Source organism: Oncorhynchus keta, chromosome 25 (genome assembly GCF_023373465.1).
Source record: "Oncorhynchus keta strain PuntledgeMale-10-30-2019 chromosome 25, Oket_V2, whole genome shotgun sequence".
Classification (NCBI taxonomy): domain Eukaryota; kingdom Metazoa; phylum Chordata; class Actinopteri; order Salmoniformes; family Salmonidae; genus Oncorhynchus; species Oncorhynchus keta.
This window is the reverse complement of record NC_068445.1, coordinates 8259446-8274411: the sequence shown is the minus strand read 5'-3', so window position 1 is coordinate 8274411 and position 14966 is coordinate 8259446. Positions and strand designations below refer to the sequence as shown.

At 41.6% G+C, this 14966-nt stretch overlaps 1 protein-coding gene across 5 annotated transcripts in view; it reads left to right on the top strand.

The window, feature by feature from the left end:
- LOC118358082 (cytosolic carboxypeptidase 1-like) overlaps positions 1-14966 on the top strand; it is a 38574-nt gene that overhangs the window by 73 nt on the left and 23535 nt on the right. The window contains exons 1-4 of one of the 5 annotated variants that reach the window (XM_035735511.2): positions 77-323; positions 1406-1469; positions 3443-3573; positions 14286-14353. In XM_035735511.2, the coding sequence (XP_035591404.1) occupies positions 1438-1469; positions 3443-3573; positions 14286-14353 (231 nt within the window). In that variant the 5' untranslated portion in view covers positions 77-323; positions 1406-1437. Of the gene's footprint in view, positions 1-76; positions 324-470; positions 861-1405; positions 1470-3442; positions 3574-14285; positions 14354-14966 lie in introns of those variants that run through there. The other 4 variants (XM_035735516.2, XM_035735515.2, XM_035735513.2 and 1 more) reach the window with 4 other exon arrangements.

The window sequence follows — 14966 nt, the reverse complement described above, 5'->3', positions numbered from 1 at the left end:
CAGTTTTTTAAATGTGATTTCCTTGTTCTAGGTCAGTGTGGGGGGGGGGGGGGGTTGCCCTATATGTTATTGCTACATTATGTCTGATCTTTGAACCGCGTTTACAGTATGCGTTCATTCTGAGATGCTCGGTCGCATATTTTCGCGTCACATCTCAAAACTAAATTTGCATTATCGCGTTATTCATGGTTCCTGGCAGTTCTTCTTGACAGTTCTCCAACCCAGTAGGGGGTTTGTACATCGGGTCATCGTTTCAGGCAACACACTTACATCTAGGGATTGCCTCGTCCTAATGGGACAACACTAACTTTCCATATACCTAGGTTCGTAAAATGTTTATTTTTGAATATTTTTTCAGCATATTAGTGCACGTCTCTGACATTATTTCCAAATAGCTAGCTAAGTTAGCAGGAACGCTAGCTAGCTACGCTAACGTTAGCTAGGAAACCGAATGGACATTGAGCAGGTGCAGTGGGGGCTGTGATGTTCTTATTACCCGCCAGCCAGTTATTTAGTAAACCAGTCGGTCACTGCTAGTTAGCTAGCTAGCCGTTGTGCTAACTCTGGTGAAGTTGTTGTCAATGAAGATCTGAATAAGTGCATTTTGCAACAACACATTTGGCAGATAGCCAGTATGCCAGATGACGTTTAACGTTAGCTACATAGATTAGGCCCGTCTACAGCAGTTGGGGGCATTTAGCTATTCACACGTTGATGTGAACGTTAGCTAGCTGAAGATGCTTGCTGCAAAGGCAAATAACTGACAACAGGGCAGACTAGCCCAGGTCGACTGAGTGAAGAACAGGATTCTCTCGGTTTTCCATTTCAGTCCCCTTGGCTAACAACAACTGTCTGTACATGTAGGTTCACTCGTTACATCTTCGTTGAATTTTTTAAATTTTAATTATGGCCTAAAATTTTATATCCAGGAATGATGCTTACAGTATAGGCTACACACTGTTTTAAATCATCAATGACATAATAAATGGTAATAACTCATTAATGACCCAGGTCAAATGTCTACATACATTTGTCTTCTCTCTTTACTCGTTTTTTTCTCCTATTGGCTTGCAATGCTTTTGGTCTGATTTCTTTAGCTAAGTAGCTTAATGACATAGTCGCAGCTCTTTCGTTTCCTGACACTGGAGCCCGTTAATTCTACTGGACACCCTTTTGTTTTGGTTAAACAAGTTGAGCTTGATAAACAGCATGACCGGCCCTATTTTGTTACATTGGATTTTTCAATACGGGTTGTTCGTACCATCTCTCCGCATGTTGCTGATCTCATCTTGCCACAGGATATAATAGAAATGATAGACTGGGATTTACAGGGGTGAACATTAAAGTCCAGAGAGGGAAGGACAACTGTGTTGCATTGCTGATTCTTGCTTTTCTTTATTTGCAGTTGATGTGAAATGTTGACGTGTGTGAGAAAAAATGAATAAGCCCAAAATGACCACTGAGAAAGGGTGAGTAACCATTTTCTCGGACACACACACAGTTCTTTCTTTCTGCCAGATTACTGTCTCTCATACACTGCCCCTTGCCCTCATATTATACACTGTAGTTTGCTCAATGTCTTGTGACACTGTAAGATCAGTCTAAGGACAGCACAACCACAGGTCATTAAACCAGCCAGGGCCAGTCATGGTGTCATTGTGACCCTAGCTATTTTAGGTTCCTCTGTAAAACATTCACTGCTGGGGTCAATAACTGTTTGGGGCCTGTAATAACGATGCTTTTGTTCTTTTAGCATTAGTCTTGCATAGTGTTTGAAGGCGATTCTAACATGTATTGACTCAGGGGAGTGAATACTTATGTAAATGACATATTTCTGTATTTTATTTTCAATAAATTAGCAAACATTTCTTAAGACATGTTTTCACTTTGCCATTATGGGTCGTTGTGTGTAGATGGGTGAGAAATAAATCTATTTAATCCATTTTGAATTCAGGCAGTAACACAAACAAATGTGGAATAAGGGAAGGGGTATGACTCATTCCTGAAGGTAATGTACAGTATGTGAGATTTCAGTATTTCATTTTCAATAAATTAGCAAACATATTTTTAAAGCATTTTTTCACTTTGTCATTACGCGGTATTGTGTGTAGATGCGTGGGGGGAAAAGTCAATTGAATCAATTTAGAATTCAGGCTGTAACACAACAAAATGTGGAATAAGTCTAGGGGTATGAATACTTTTTGAAGGCACTGTATGTGTGTGGAAAACATTTCATCACAAGTAAGACATTCAACTTTAGTATAGTCCATGTGTAACTCCACTCACTACTTGTAGCTGTATAGTCCGTTGGTTTTCTTGGTCTTGGTTAGCTTAATTTTCCGGTCAGTACTATAGCTAGCTAGCTAGCACTCAGTGTGTGTGCATAGAGTTTGTGCGAAAAAGGGTCAATACAGGGTCCTGTTGGATCCAGACTTGGTGTATTGGTACCACTTGCCGTGGGGTAGCAGAGCGGGCTGTATTGTGGGGGGCATTGCCAAGGCAACCAAAGACTTGTTTGCTACAACACCTTGCTTGTTTCAGCAAGGACAAACAAAGTTTCATCACATTTTTAAGAGTCCATTTTACCGCAGAAATGGACTCAACTGCACAAAGTCCGGCCATTCCATCTTCAGTCCGCTGTTTCGCAACAGCGAAAATAATAATTTCTTATTGGACGAGTCCAGGTACTCTCCACTTTCTGTCCTTTTTCTTCCATTTCTTCCTGATTCCTGGGTATACGTTAAATACACTTTTTTCAAACGGTTATGACTTTTATTTTATTTTCATGACATCCATAACTACACGGTTATGCAGTAATTGTGCCACCCCCAGACCTAATATTTCAATGGCGTAGGCAGCTCAATTTATAGGCTAACTTTTGATAAACTCTGGGCTTGGTAGATTGTTTGACTTTCTTAGTGTGACTGTCTCTGCTGTTTAGTCTAGCTAATATGTCTGTGAGCATGTAAGTGCATGAAGGCGTGTGTGTGCATTTTGTCTTTTTGTGTTGTTTGAGCAGTATCTCACTCATTTGCTCTTAGTGTATTTTGGTCTATTTGTCTCTTTTTTTTCCCTCTCTCCCTTGGTCTCTCACTGTCTTTATAAGGGCATATGAAAGACATTTGGTCTATTTCTACATTTAGATTCTCTTTCGCATGGCTGTGACCTTTGGCCTCACTGCCCCACATTAGCGTAATATAACCAGAGCATAGTTTTGTTCATTAGGGCGCACTATGGAAAATATTTTTAAATGTTTCACAACAGAAAGGGAAAATAAGCATTTCTTATTGGACGAGTCCAGGTAGTCGCTCTCTGTTTCTGTCCTTTTTTTCCCTCTGTCTGGTGCCTAATGATCACGACCCTGGAGACTATTTGCTTTATGAGAGCATGACCTGATGCCAAGGTATATGTTAAGTATTAAACCTCTGTCTCTCTCTCCCAGTGTTCCCAGTAACTCCAGGGTGCTAATGTTGTTGGGCCAGCTGGAGAGGCTGAACAGGGAGGCCATGCTGGCGGACGCTGAGATTGGCAGGCAGATCACTGCCAAAATCCTCCACCTCATCCAGACTCAGGGTGAGAAGAGTACTAGCATATACTGGGTTACACAATGACCATATATTTGCATGAACCATTTTGGAAAGGCCAATGGGAAAATAATAGCCTACAGTGCATTCGGAAAGTATTCAGACCCCTTGACTTTTTCCACATTTTGTTCCGTTACAGCCTTATTCTAAAATGGATTACATTGTGTTTTTTTTACTCATCAATCTACACACAACACATAATGACAAAGCAAAAAAAAAGTTTTTTTAGAAGTGTTTCCAAATGCATTAAAAATTAACAACTGTAATATTACATTTACATTAGTATTCAGACCCTTTACTCAGTACTTTGTTGAAGCAGCCTTTGGCAGCGATTACAGCCTCAAGTTTTCTTGGGTATGACGCTACACAGCTATATTTGGGGGGTTTCTCCCATTCATCTCTACAGATCCTTTCAAGCTCTGTCAGGTTGGATGGGGATCGTCGCTGCACAGCTATTTTCAGGTCTCCAGAGATGTTTGATCAGTGTTCAAGTCTGAGGTCTGGCTGGGCCACTCAAGGACATTCAGAGACTTGTCCCGAAGCCACTCCTGCGTTGTTTTGGCTGTGTGCTTAGGGTCGTTGTCCTGTTGGAAGGTGAACCTAACCCCCCAGTCTGAGGTCCTTTCTGTACTTTGCTCCGTTCATCTTTCCATCGATCCTGACTAGTACCAGTCCCTGCCGCTGAAAAACATCCCCCACATCATGATGCTTCCCCCACCATTATTCACCATAGGGATGGTGCCAGGTTTCCTCCAGATGTGATGATTAAACTCTTTGGCCTGAATGTCAATCTTGGTTTCATCAGATCAGAGAATCTTGTTTCTCATGGTCTGAGAATCCTTTAGGTGCCATTTGGCAAACTTAAAGTGGGCTGTCATGTGCCTTTTACTGAGGAGTGGCTTCCATCTGGCCACTCTACCATAAAGGCCTGATTGGTGGAATGGTGCAGGAAAGTTCTCCCATCTCCACAGAGGAATTCTGGAGCTCTGGCAGAGTGACCATCGGGTTCTGTGTCACCTCCCTGACCAAGGCCCTTCTCCCCCGATTGCTCAGTTTGGCCGGGCGGCCAGCTCTAGGAAGGGTCTTGGTGCTTCCAAACTTCTTCCATTTAAGAATGATGGAGGCCACTGTGTTCTTGGGGACCTTCAATGCTGCAGAAATGTTTTGGTACCCTTCCCCAGATCTGTGCCTCAACACAATCCTGTCTTGGAGCTCTACGGACAATTCCTTGGATCTCATGGCTTGGTTTTTGCTTTAACATGCACTATTAACTGTGGGACCTTTTATATAGTCAGGTTTGTATCTTTCCAAATCATGTCTAATCAATTGAATTTACCACAGGTGGACTCCAATCAAGTTGTAGAAACATCTCAACGATGATCAATGGAAACAGGAGGCACCTGAACTCAATTTGAATCTCATAGCAAAGGGTCTTAATACTTATGTAAATAAGGTATTTCTGTTTTTTATTTTTAATACATTTGCTAAAAATTCAAAAAAACTGTTTTTGCTTTGTCATTATTGGATATTGTGTGTGAATGAGAGGAAAAAATGTATTGCATAAAGTTTTTAGAATAAGGCTATAACGTAACAAGTTGTTGAAAATTATACTTTCCCAATGCACTGTATATTATAGCCAGCGTACTGTACATTTTCCGTTAAACACTGAGAATCCAACAAGCGCCTGTGTCTTGTTATAGCTGGGTATAATTAAAATTTTTGGCAAATAAACGGCGGCCTCTAATAAACTCTGGGTCAAGAAAACTATAATAAGCCGTGCATAGTTTGCCAGTCTGCTCCGGTGGAATTTCACAGCATCTTTCTTACACGCTGACCAGACCGGACACGTCGCGTGCGCGAGCGTCGTAAAGTAAATTTAGAAATCCATGTTATTCAATTATTGCACCCACACTGCTCGCACGTGCCAACGAGCATCTGCGATGCCAAGGGCTAAAATAGAACTCCTTTCTATTTCTGACGCAGTTCGCGCTGCAAGTCCTGCCTCTCCCATCTCCTCATTGATTTATAGAAGCAGGTACCCACGTGCCATCTCCTCATTGGTTATACCCACGTGGGTGATTGAAAGACAAACTGTTTTGCCGGTTGTCTGGTAAAAGTGTAGATGCCAATCACCATATAAGTTCAAAGATGAAAAGGCCTGGAAGGAGGAGAGATGACTAGAAACGATTCGGTTGACCGTTTTATGTGTGGATTAATTGGTGGAGTAGAGGACCTTGTACATTTCAGGTAAAATAACAACTCAATGTTTATATCCCAGGACAAATTAGCTAGCAACAGCAAGCTAGCTGAATAGGACAAATTAGCTAGCAAGTGCAAGCTAACTAGCTAAATTGCCATACATGTTTAATGCTTTTCGACCTGTCCCCAAATTAATGTCATTGGTTCAGAGTTTGTTTTGATATTTTAACCTGCGTGTCGTGATCGCTTTTGGTGTAGGGGGACAAAACAAATTTATGCACGATGGCGTGCGCACGCAGCCGGTTTGGGTTCTGTGTTACGCTGAATAATTGCTGGCAATACAGTCTTATTATAGCTGCACCCTATCACATCTGTATCACAGACATCTTACGCATGTCTTTGTTGAGGCACTTGTGTCTCTGCTCAACATCTCCAGGCTTCTCCACAAAGAATGTAAGAGTGGAGCTGCGCCGCCTTGTGGACGGGCTGCGCCACTCATTTAAGGCCAGGCATCACACCCTAAAAGGGTATTTATTTTGCTCTAGATTGCAGGATATGGCCTCCACCCTTCCCGCCGTACTCAGCAGCACCGTCTTGTTTAAAAATGGAGAACCCTGATCTCTACCCTCATATAGCATTGCCTTCTTTGTGGCTGCATTAATATTTCACCTGCACCAAACCTCTACCTCACCTGTACCGCCAAGCTCCAACAACTGCCTGTAACAACACGTCAACATTATTTGTATTCTTCTCCTGGCTGCACATCACCTCACACCCATTACAGTATTACTGTCATTACTTTCAGTCTTATGCACACATGATTCACTCACTCACCCCTGTTATGCCAGCTGGCGCATATGGCAGCAGCGGAGGCTGTCTTGGCCATCTTCTCCTCTGTTATGTACCCCAACTCTAAGGCTAATGTTGTTGGAGCTCCGTCCCTATGGGTTTCTGCCATGTTGTGTTGGGCCTTGCTTCCTGAGACCAGTGGACAGCTCTTCTCTTGGAATGGGGTCTGTGTTCTTCCTTGAACGCGTCCAATCCAGCTCAAGCGGCATCTTAAGAGTATTGTGTCCGTAGCGTCCTGCTTTGTTTGTCTGAGGAAGGGGAGTTCGATAGTGTTTCGGACAAAAGATGACATTCATGATTATTTGGTGCCAAGTTGTGTGGAGGATGGATGTGTTTTTTTTTTTCAGGTTTAGTTCAACCATTTTTCAGTACTCGTAACCATGTAGGCATAGAAGTGTTGTCGTTACACAGCTCTAGTAGGTTTAGAGTTCTCTTTGTGCTGTATTTTCTTGACCTCCAGATTTGTTTGAACTTTGAAGGTTGTTCGGGCTTTCTTGATCCTAGTGCAGATGTCTATACCGTGTACCGCTACTGTAGGTATAATGCAATGGTGCTCTATGTAAAACTGTGTAAATCCAAGTATTGCTACTTGATTGTTTTGGACTGCCTTTGCTGCGTTGATGGGAAAGAGCTGTCTTGCAGTTGTTGCAGTTAACCAGTCCGACTACTACTACTTGAGTAAAAGTGAGACTCAGTAAAATACTACTACTACTTGAGTAAAAGTGAGACTCAGTAAAATACTACTACTACTTGAGTAAAAGTGAGACTCAGTAAAATACTACTACTACTTGAGTAAAAGTGAGACTCAGTAAAATACTACTACTACTTGAGTGAATGTTCTAACGTATTTGGTTTTAAATGTACTTCGTACAGTGGTGCAAAAACAACTCAATTTTCATACTTGAGTAAAATGTAAAAGCAAACGCTATACATCAAATTCCTTATATTAAGCAGACATGACGGCACGATTTTCTTGTTCTTTTAATTTACGGACAGCCATGGGCACACTCCAACACTCAGACATATTTTACAAACACAGTATTTGTGTTTAGTGAGTCCGCCAGACCAGAGGCAGTAGGGATGACAATGTGTTCTGTTGATGGTGCGTGAATTGGACCATAATGCTGTCCTGCCTGAGCATTCAAAATGTAACAAGTACTTTTGGGTGTCAGGGGAAATATATGGGAGTAAATGGTACATATTTTCTTTAGAAATGTAGCGGAGTAAAAGTAGTCAAAAATGTAAATAGTAAGTACAGATACCCAGAAACTACCTAAAGGAAAGATTCACCCATTTTGAATGTTGTATTGTTTTTTTGTGCATCTCTGACTGATGTTCTATTGATTGTTGCTATTGATTGTTGGCATTTTCATGTGTATCTGAGCTATTCACTTTTAAAGAAGGCAGAAATAGAGCTGGTATGATGACTTTTGCATCATACCAGTTCTGTTTCTGCCTGCTTCAACGGCACTAGCTCAGATGCACATGAAATTAGAATCGATAGAACATCGCTCAGAGAGCCACAAAATAACATTCAAAATGGGTGAGTCTTTCCTTTTTTAAGTAGAACTTCAAAGTATTTTTACTTCGATATGTTACACTACTGATTTACAATTCTGTATGTATTGCGATTCTATACTGCGTTTTTATTGCGATTCGATGTTCCAAACATATTGCTCACTGTGTGCTGCAGAAACGAGGGAGCACGAGAGAACTATTTTTGATCAGTCATGGAAATTAAAGTGCTGAAACTTGTCTCGCCATTTAAAAAGGAAGATGGAGAACAAGTTATATGAAAAATATCGCCGTTTTGGTGTAGCTACAGCTAATGTTAATTACCTAGCAAATGTTAAAAAATATATACAGTACCAGTCAAAAGTTTGGACACACTTAGTCATTCAAGGGTTTTTCTTTATTTTTTTTTACTATTTTCTACATTGTAGAATAATAGTGAAGACATCAACACTATGAAATAACACATATGGAATCATGTAGTAACCAAAAACGTGTTAAACAAGTCAAAATATATTTTATCTTTGAGATTCTTCAAAGTAGCTACCCTTTACCTTGATGACAGCTTTGCACACTGTTGGCATTCTCTCAACCAGCTTCGTGAGGTAATCACCTGGAATGAATTTCAATGAACAGGTTTGCCTTGTTAAAAGTTCATTTGTGGATTTTTTTTCCTTAATGCGTTTGAGCCAATCAGTTGTTGTGACATGGTAGGGGTGGTATACAGAAGATAGCTCTATTTGGTGAAATGCCAAGTCCATATTATGTCAAGAACAGCTCAAATAAGCAAAGAGAAATGACAGTCAATCATTACTTTAAGACATGAAGGTCAGTCAATGCGGAAAATTTCAAAAACGTTCCGTTTTAACGGTCAGGACATGTATGGCTTCGTTCCCAGAACCAATGGGAAACCGAAAACGTACGTTCCCACAACTTCTAAGAAACCAAATGTGCTAGCTGGGCTGTCACTAAGTTCATTAGTCAGCAATGTGATACTGTGTGTATTTTATGCTATTGAGATAACTGGCATAGTTAGATATTCAAATGTCAGAGAGAATCGCATGACACACTTCTGTTGTGATGACAAGGGTCAGTGGTGGACCCATGGTGCTAGGTTTGCTGCGCTAGAGCAAAGTCCACGGAGAGTTTGAAAATGGAAACAAGTGAACTGGACATCAACATTGATTGAAGAACACGTCAAGATCAGCATTCAGACACAAACATATTGGTTTGTCACGCCAAGCTTCAGATTGCTGATCTGAGCTAGGTAAGTAACTAACTTGGCTAGATCGCTCTTCGTTCTAAGCCTGTTAGCAAATCTTGACTTTTAGCTTTACACCAGTTTACAATCATCACATTATACATTTGGTTGTTGCTCAAATAGGTTTTCACCCAGAAACACAGCATGTTTTTATTATGGAAATCCAGTCTTCTAGAGAGGAAATGCTGTCTCAAAGCAGTGGTGCAGGCTGAAATGTGAGCTATCTCTCGCTCTCTCTCCCTCCCTCTCTCTCGGTGGAACGTCCCTCTTGCAGGGATATTAACTCTATGGTCCTCCTAAACCCTGCACTCACGGCACACTACAGCTCTAATCGGGCTAGGCCTCCGGCCACACCCTGTCACAGCCAGCCCCACTTGGGAGACGTCCACACAGTCCTCATATACAGTCCCCAATAGGAGAGAGGGAGGAAGAGAATAATGACTGCTGCAGTATCAGACGCACGGACGTATCTCCGCGCCTGGGCCTCGTGCTTGCTGTCTGTACAGGCGGGCACCTGGCTGGAACGCAGCCTGGTCTGCCCTGTTCATCTGTATGTCTGGGCTGCTTGAATGCTGAGTAGGTGGAGTGAGAGGGGAGGCTGGGTAGTGTAGTAACCTTCTAGGATTGGTCACACGTCACAGTGCCTTAAGAGTGCAGGGGGAGGTGCTACGAGCTGTGTCCTGGTCTGGTGGTTGGGCTTGGGGGCGATTAGCATCAGTGTACTCCAGGTTGTATGGGGGATCCTTGAAAAAGAAAATAGAGCTGCACTCTAGGAGCTCAGATGCAATAATTGAATAACCTAATAACCAGCGTTTTCATAGACAAGCTGTCTTCATCGGGGTATAATGACAAACACTGCAGGTCACTAGTTTTATATAGTTTCAAAGGACACACACAGGTGTCCATAATCATGGCCGGGTGTGGCTGGATATCATTGGTTAATTTACAGATCTAAATAGAAGACCGAAGGGAGCTAGAGTCTTTAAATTAAAGATCCAGGCAGCCTCTCCTAGGGAGGGTGACATGTTCGATGCCGATATAAAGTAGGGACTAAATAGTGGTTTGCTTCCAAAAAGTGGGCCTCAACTGGTTACGTCGAGTTTGTGCACATATTTGTGCTACGATGCTCAGAGATTCGTACTTTTAATTCATACTTTGTTTTACCCACAATTTGAAAAAAATCAAATGAATAACTGCCTTAGTGGAGCGCGTAACACCTTTGATTGGGATTTGTTTCCCTGCATGGGAGTGTTTGAAGGATCTACATTTGTAAGTGCCATTTCTTTCATTGAGCATATCCATTTCACCTGTAGTTTCCATCCAGTAGAGGCGTAAATAGATGTTGTGCGGGGGTATTTTGGGGTGGTAAATCAGAGTTTGCTAATTGATCTCTGAATTTTCTGCCCCGTGAGAATACGACCAAAGGAGCTTCCGAAAACACATTACTGTCATCGGATCTTAGGATGTGAACGATTCCCTTAATTTGTTCCGAGCACTTTGAATAGCGGGTAGTAAGAACGCAAGAATGCTTATTTTTGCGAGACTGTCCTTGACTGTTGATTTTGTCTCCCCACACCAGACGCGCTCAGAACACCCAGGTTGAAACTCTGAACCAATTATATTAATTTGAGGACAGGTCGAAAAGCATGAAACATTTATGGCATTTATTGCTGTTGCTAGCTAATTTGTCCTGGGATATATACATTGGGTTGTTATTTTACCTGAAATGCACAAGGTCCTCTACTCCAACAATTAAACCACAGATAAAACGGTCAATCGAGTTTGTTTCTATTAATCTCTCCTCCTTCAGGCTTCTTCTTCTTTGGACGTTATATAGCAGTTGGCAACCAACTTTAAGGTGCATTAGCACAACCGAATGGACTGGAAGGGGAACCTCTGTTCATCTTTCAATCACTCACATGGGTATTATGTGCCTAAAAACCAATAAGCAGATGGGAGAGGCAGGACTTGCAGTCCGTCGAGCTTCACAAATAGAACCAATTTAGAACCAAATAGAACCAACTATTTTAGCGCCTGGCCATGCAGACGCTCGCGAGCAGTGTGGATGCAATGATTGAATAACATGTATGTTTGGTCAGCATGTTAGGGTCAGGTTGCAGAAGAAAATGGTCCATGGCTTCAACACCGCCCTCGTGAGGAACATTCGTGTATAACGACTCAACATCAAAAGTAACTAACAAAGTATTCTCAGGGAGAGGATCAAGAGATTCAATATTAGAGACCATACTGCTGCTGTCTTTTACAAAGGACGGGCGTTGTTCTGCGAGTGATCTAATAAGAGTCAACGAAAGTCGATAAAGGGGGCGTTACTCCATCAATGCCCGCTACAATAGGGCACCCAGGAGGTTTTGTAACATTCTTGTGTAATTTCGGCAAAGTATAGAAAGTGACAATTTTAGGGTGTTGAATAGCCAAAAAGTATATTTTGGGGGGGGTGATTTGACCAGAACTTAAATACCCACCTAGGATAGTAAAGATGGTGTTCTGAAATTGGGAAGTGGGGTCACTTCTGAGTTTCTTTAAAAAAAAGTATTGTCAAGCTGACACTAATTTACATACTGGAGGACGAGTACTACTGTACTGCAGTGCCATGCAGCAACTGTAGTGCAGATCTACTACAGGTAGCTAGCTACTTTGAGCAGTTTGTGAAGTTACTGTCTAAAGGAACAAAGGTTTCTCTGGACTCTGTATATCTCGTACTGGCAAAACTATAACCGCTACTCTACAAATAAAATAAAGTTGCCAAAAATTTTACTGGTTTCTGAAGACAGTGTTTACGGTTCACCTTAAAAGTAAATAAATAGTGTAAAGCCCACTGTATTCTATTTTGCTTTAGAATATTACCTCATTAACCAATAAAAACCCTTCTATTGGGTAGTGCTTGTGTAGGTAACACAACATGAGTACCATAATACTGGGTAGTTGTTGCCCTTAAACACAGGCCCGCGAGCAACTGCGGCCACTCATGAGTTCAGATTTTGAACATCGCAGTATGCCAGTGGCAGGGAGGACCGTAAGCAGGTGACCCAACTGTGGTTTGTGACTACTCTGTCCCATTGTAGCAATTCAGTTGCAGTCATTCTGTTACAAATTTTTTGTTGTTGACATTCTGTTACGGAATGACACGTTTTAAAAGACTTAAATCATAAACTAAATTGTTATCAGTAAAAACAATTGCATTATTGGTAGGTCTACCTTGTTACTTCTGTGAACTTTCATTATCCTCCCTCATGAATGAGAGATATTAGAAAATATCTTCAATTTAAGTGTTTTTGTAACAGAATGGCAAGACAATACTTTTTAAACTTACAGAAGGCATATAACTTCTGCAACATTCAATGTAAATGTTGATATTAGTTGGCAAGGATCTTAACTTCAGCTTGATTGTGTTTTGATTGTGTTTTAAATACCTTTTCTGGTAGATGTTTTCTAAGAGCCCCTTTTCCGTCTGCTTGACCAGAAATCAAAGCATTTGCTTATTCCAAATTTTAGGATGAAAAATGGTTGAAAAAATGTATATATTCCTTAATGTCTCAAACATATAGACTCTTAGCTTTTATTTGACACCAAATTTGACAGGCTCTCTATGAACCTCAGATGTTGGTGCACCATGGGTCCTTTTACATGGAAATGGACCAAACTTATGTTGTTTTTGTTTTGAGGGTCAACGGTGAGCCATTGTTTTGTTTTCTAGGAGCTTTAAAAAGTCCGGTGTGATAGAAATGTTTTTAGAGATCACTTTTCGCACAGCCACTGAGAGTCGAGTTGTGCTCGTGCGTTTGAACTCGCTAGCTGCTCCAGTGCCGAAACCTGATTTTGGAAAGTGTGTTTTATTTATAAGCCTATAAATGTTTCACACATTCCATTTCCATATTCCCATTCATCCCGGTGTTCATTAGGTCTGCTCAATCAAACACTCCATCAAACCTCTACTGGCCTGGGTGGTGTGGCTAGCATCCACACCAGCAATATGTCTATTTCATGGGATACGAGCTGCCCTGGGTGCTGCTGACTTGAGTTATATTTTGTTTGCTTTCCTGGACTTTGTTATTTCTGTTAGTTTCTACTAGGGCCCTCAAACTCAACTCTGGCCCTCTCAGCGAGTTCCCCTGCATGTTTTTGTTGTTCCCCTCTCATCAGGAACCGATTTAGACCTAGGGACACCAGGTGGGTGCAATTAACGACAAGGTAAAACAAAAAAACAGCAGGCTCCGGACCTCATCGTGTTGGTGTTTGAGTTTGCTCTATGTTGGTTTTTAGTGCTCTTTTTGTGCGCGTGTGTAAGAGCGACAGATTGATGTGGTAATTCTCTGTGATGGGCAAGTGATGGGGGTTTTGTGTCCATCCATGTGGTAAGACTGTTTCAGAGAGAACCTGTGGCAGCCAGTGGCGTATTTTTGACTTCAACGTATCATACGGTAGGAACATTTAGCCGCTTTCTAATAATTGTGAAATATATCCGCCCTGTCCCTCCTGTAAATTACGCCCCTGAGGAAAACACTAAAAGGAGAGAAACGAGGGGTAGTAATGGGGGTTGGGGTCAGACTGAGAGAGGGGCAGAGCCCTCTTTCTCAAAGAGAGGAGTATGTTTCACTCTTCTACAGCAGCAGCAAATGGATTTCACAATTTCTGTAAATGGAAACGTTTAATGTACTGTACTTGCTATTTATATTTGCTTATACAGTACTCACTTTCACTTTAAAATCAGGAATTCTGCTATTTGGTTAAGAAATGGCATGGTAAAAATGACAACAATATAACTAGGCTAGTCGTTACTATAGTAGCCTATTAACAGTAGCCTATTAACACTAACATGTCGAAGGGAAACGTAATGTAACTTAAGTCCCTCTGTGTTTCAGAGAAGACACGGAAGGAGATCATGTCCAAGGGCTCCAGTGGCATGGAGGTCATCCTGGCAACCTTAGAGGTGAGTTCACATCCCGTTCCGCTGTGGTGTTTAATATAGTCTCAGAAATCGAGCACACATGTCGCTTGGGTTGCGTTTGCACAGGCAGCCTAATTCTGAACTGTTGGTCTTTTGACTAATCAGATTAGCTCTTTTGCCAATAATTAGGCAAAACATCAGAATTGGGCTGCTTGTTTTTAATTGTTTAATTTTTATTTAATAACGCCACATTCTGCTACTGTACAATACCCCAACATCCTAAGCAGAGGGCATAAGGAGACAAACACATTAATGAAAAGGAATATCGCTGAGTAGCCATTTCGTGCCACTATCGTGCCGACCCAAACCAAACTGAGCTGGCTCTGATATTTTTAGCAAGGTTCCAGCAACTGTGGTGGATGTGTAACCGGGCTGGAACAGTACGGTACGCTCGGCTCTGCTCGGCTCAGTAGTGTGAAAAGGGTACAGCTCACTTATAACAAGGACTATCAACGTCATGGTGTCCTAAAAGTATTGGAAATAATAGTCCTCACCGAGATGCAGTCTACATGGCACACACTTGGTTTCGGCAATGGCTTTTATATCTCACCATCTAGTTATTCTCCCCATGTACTTATAAATCATTTGATGACAG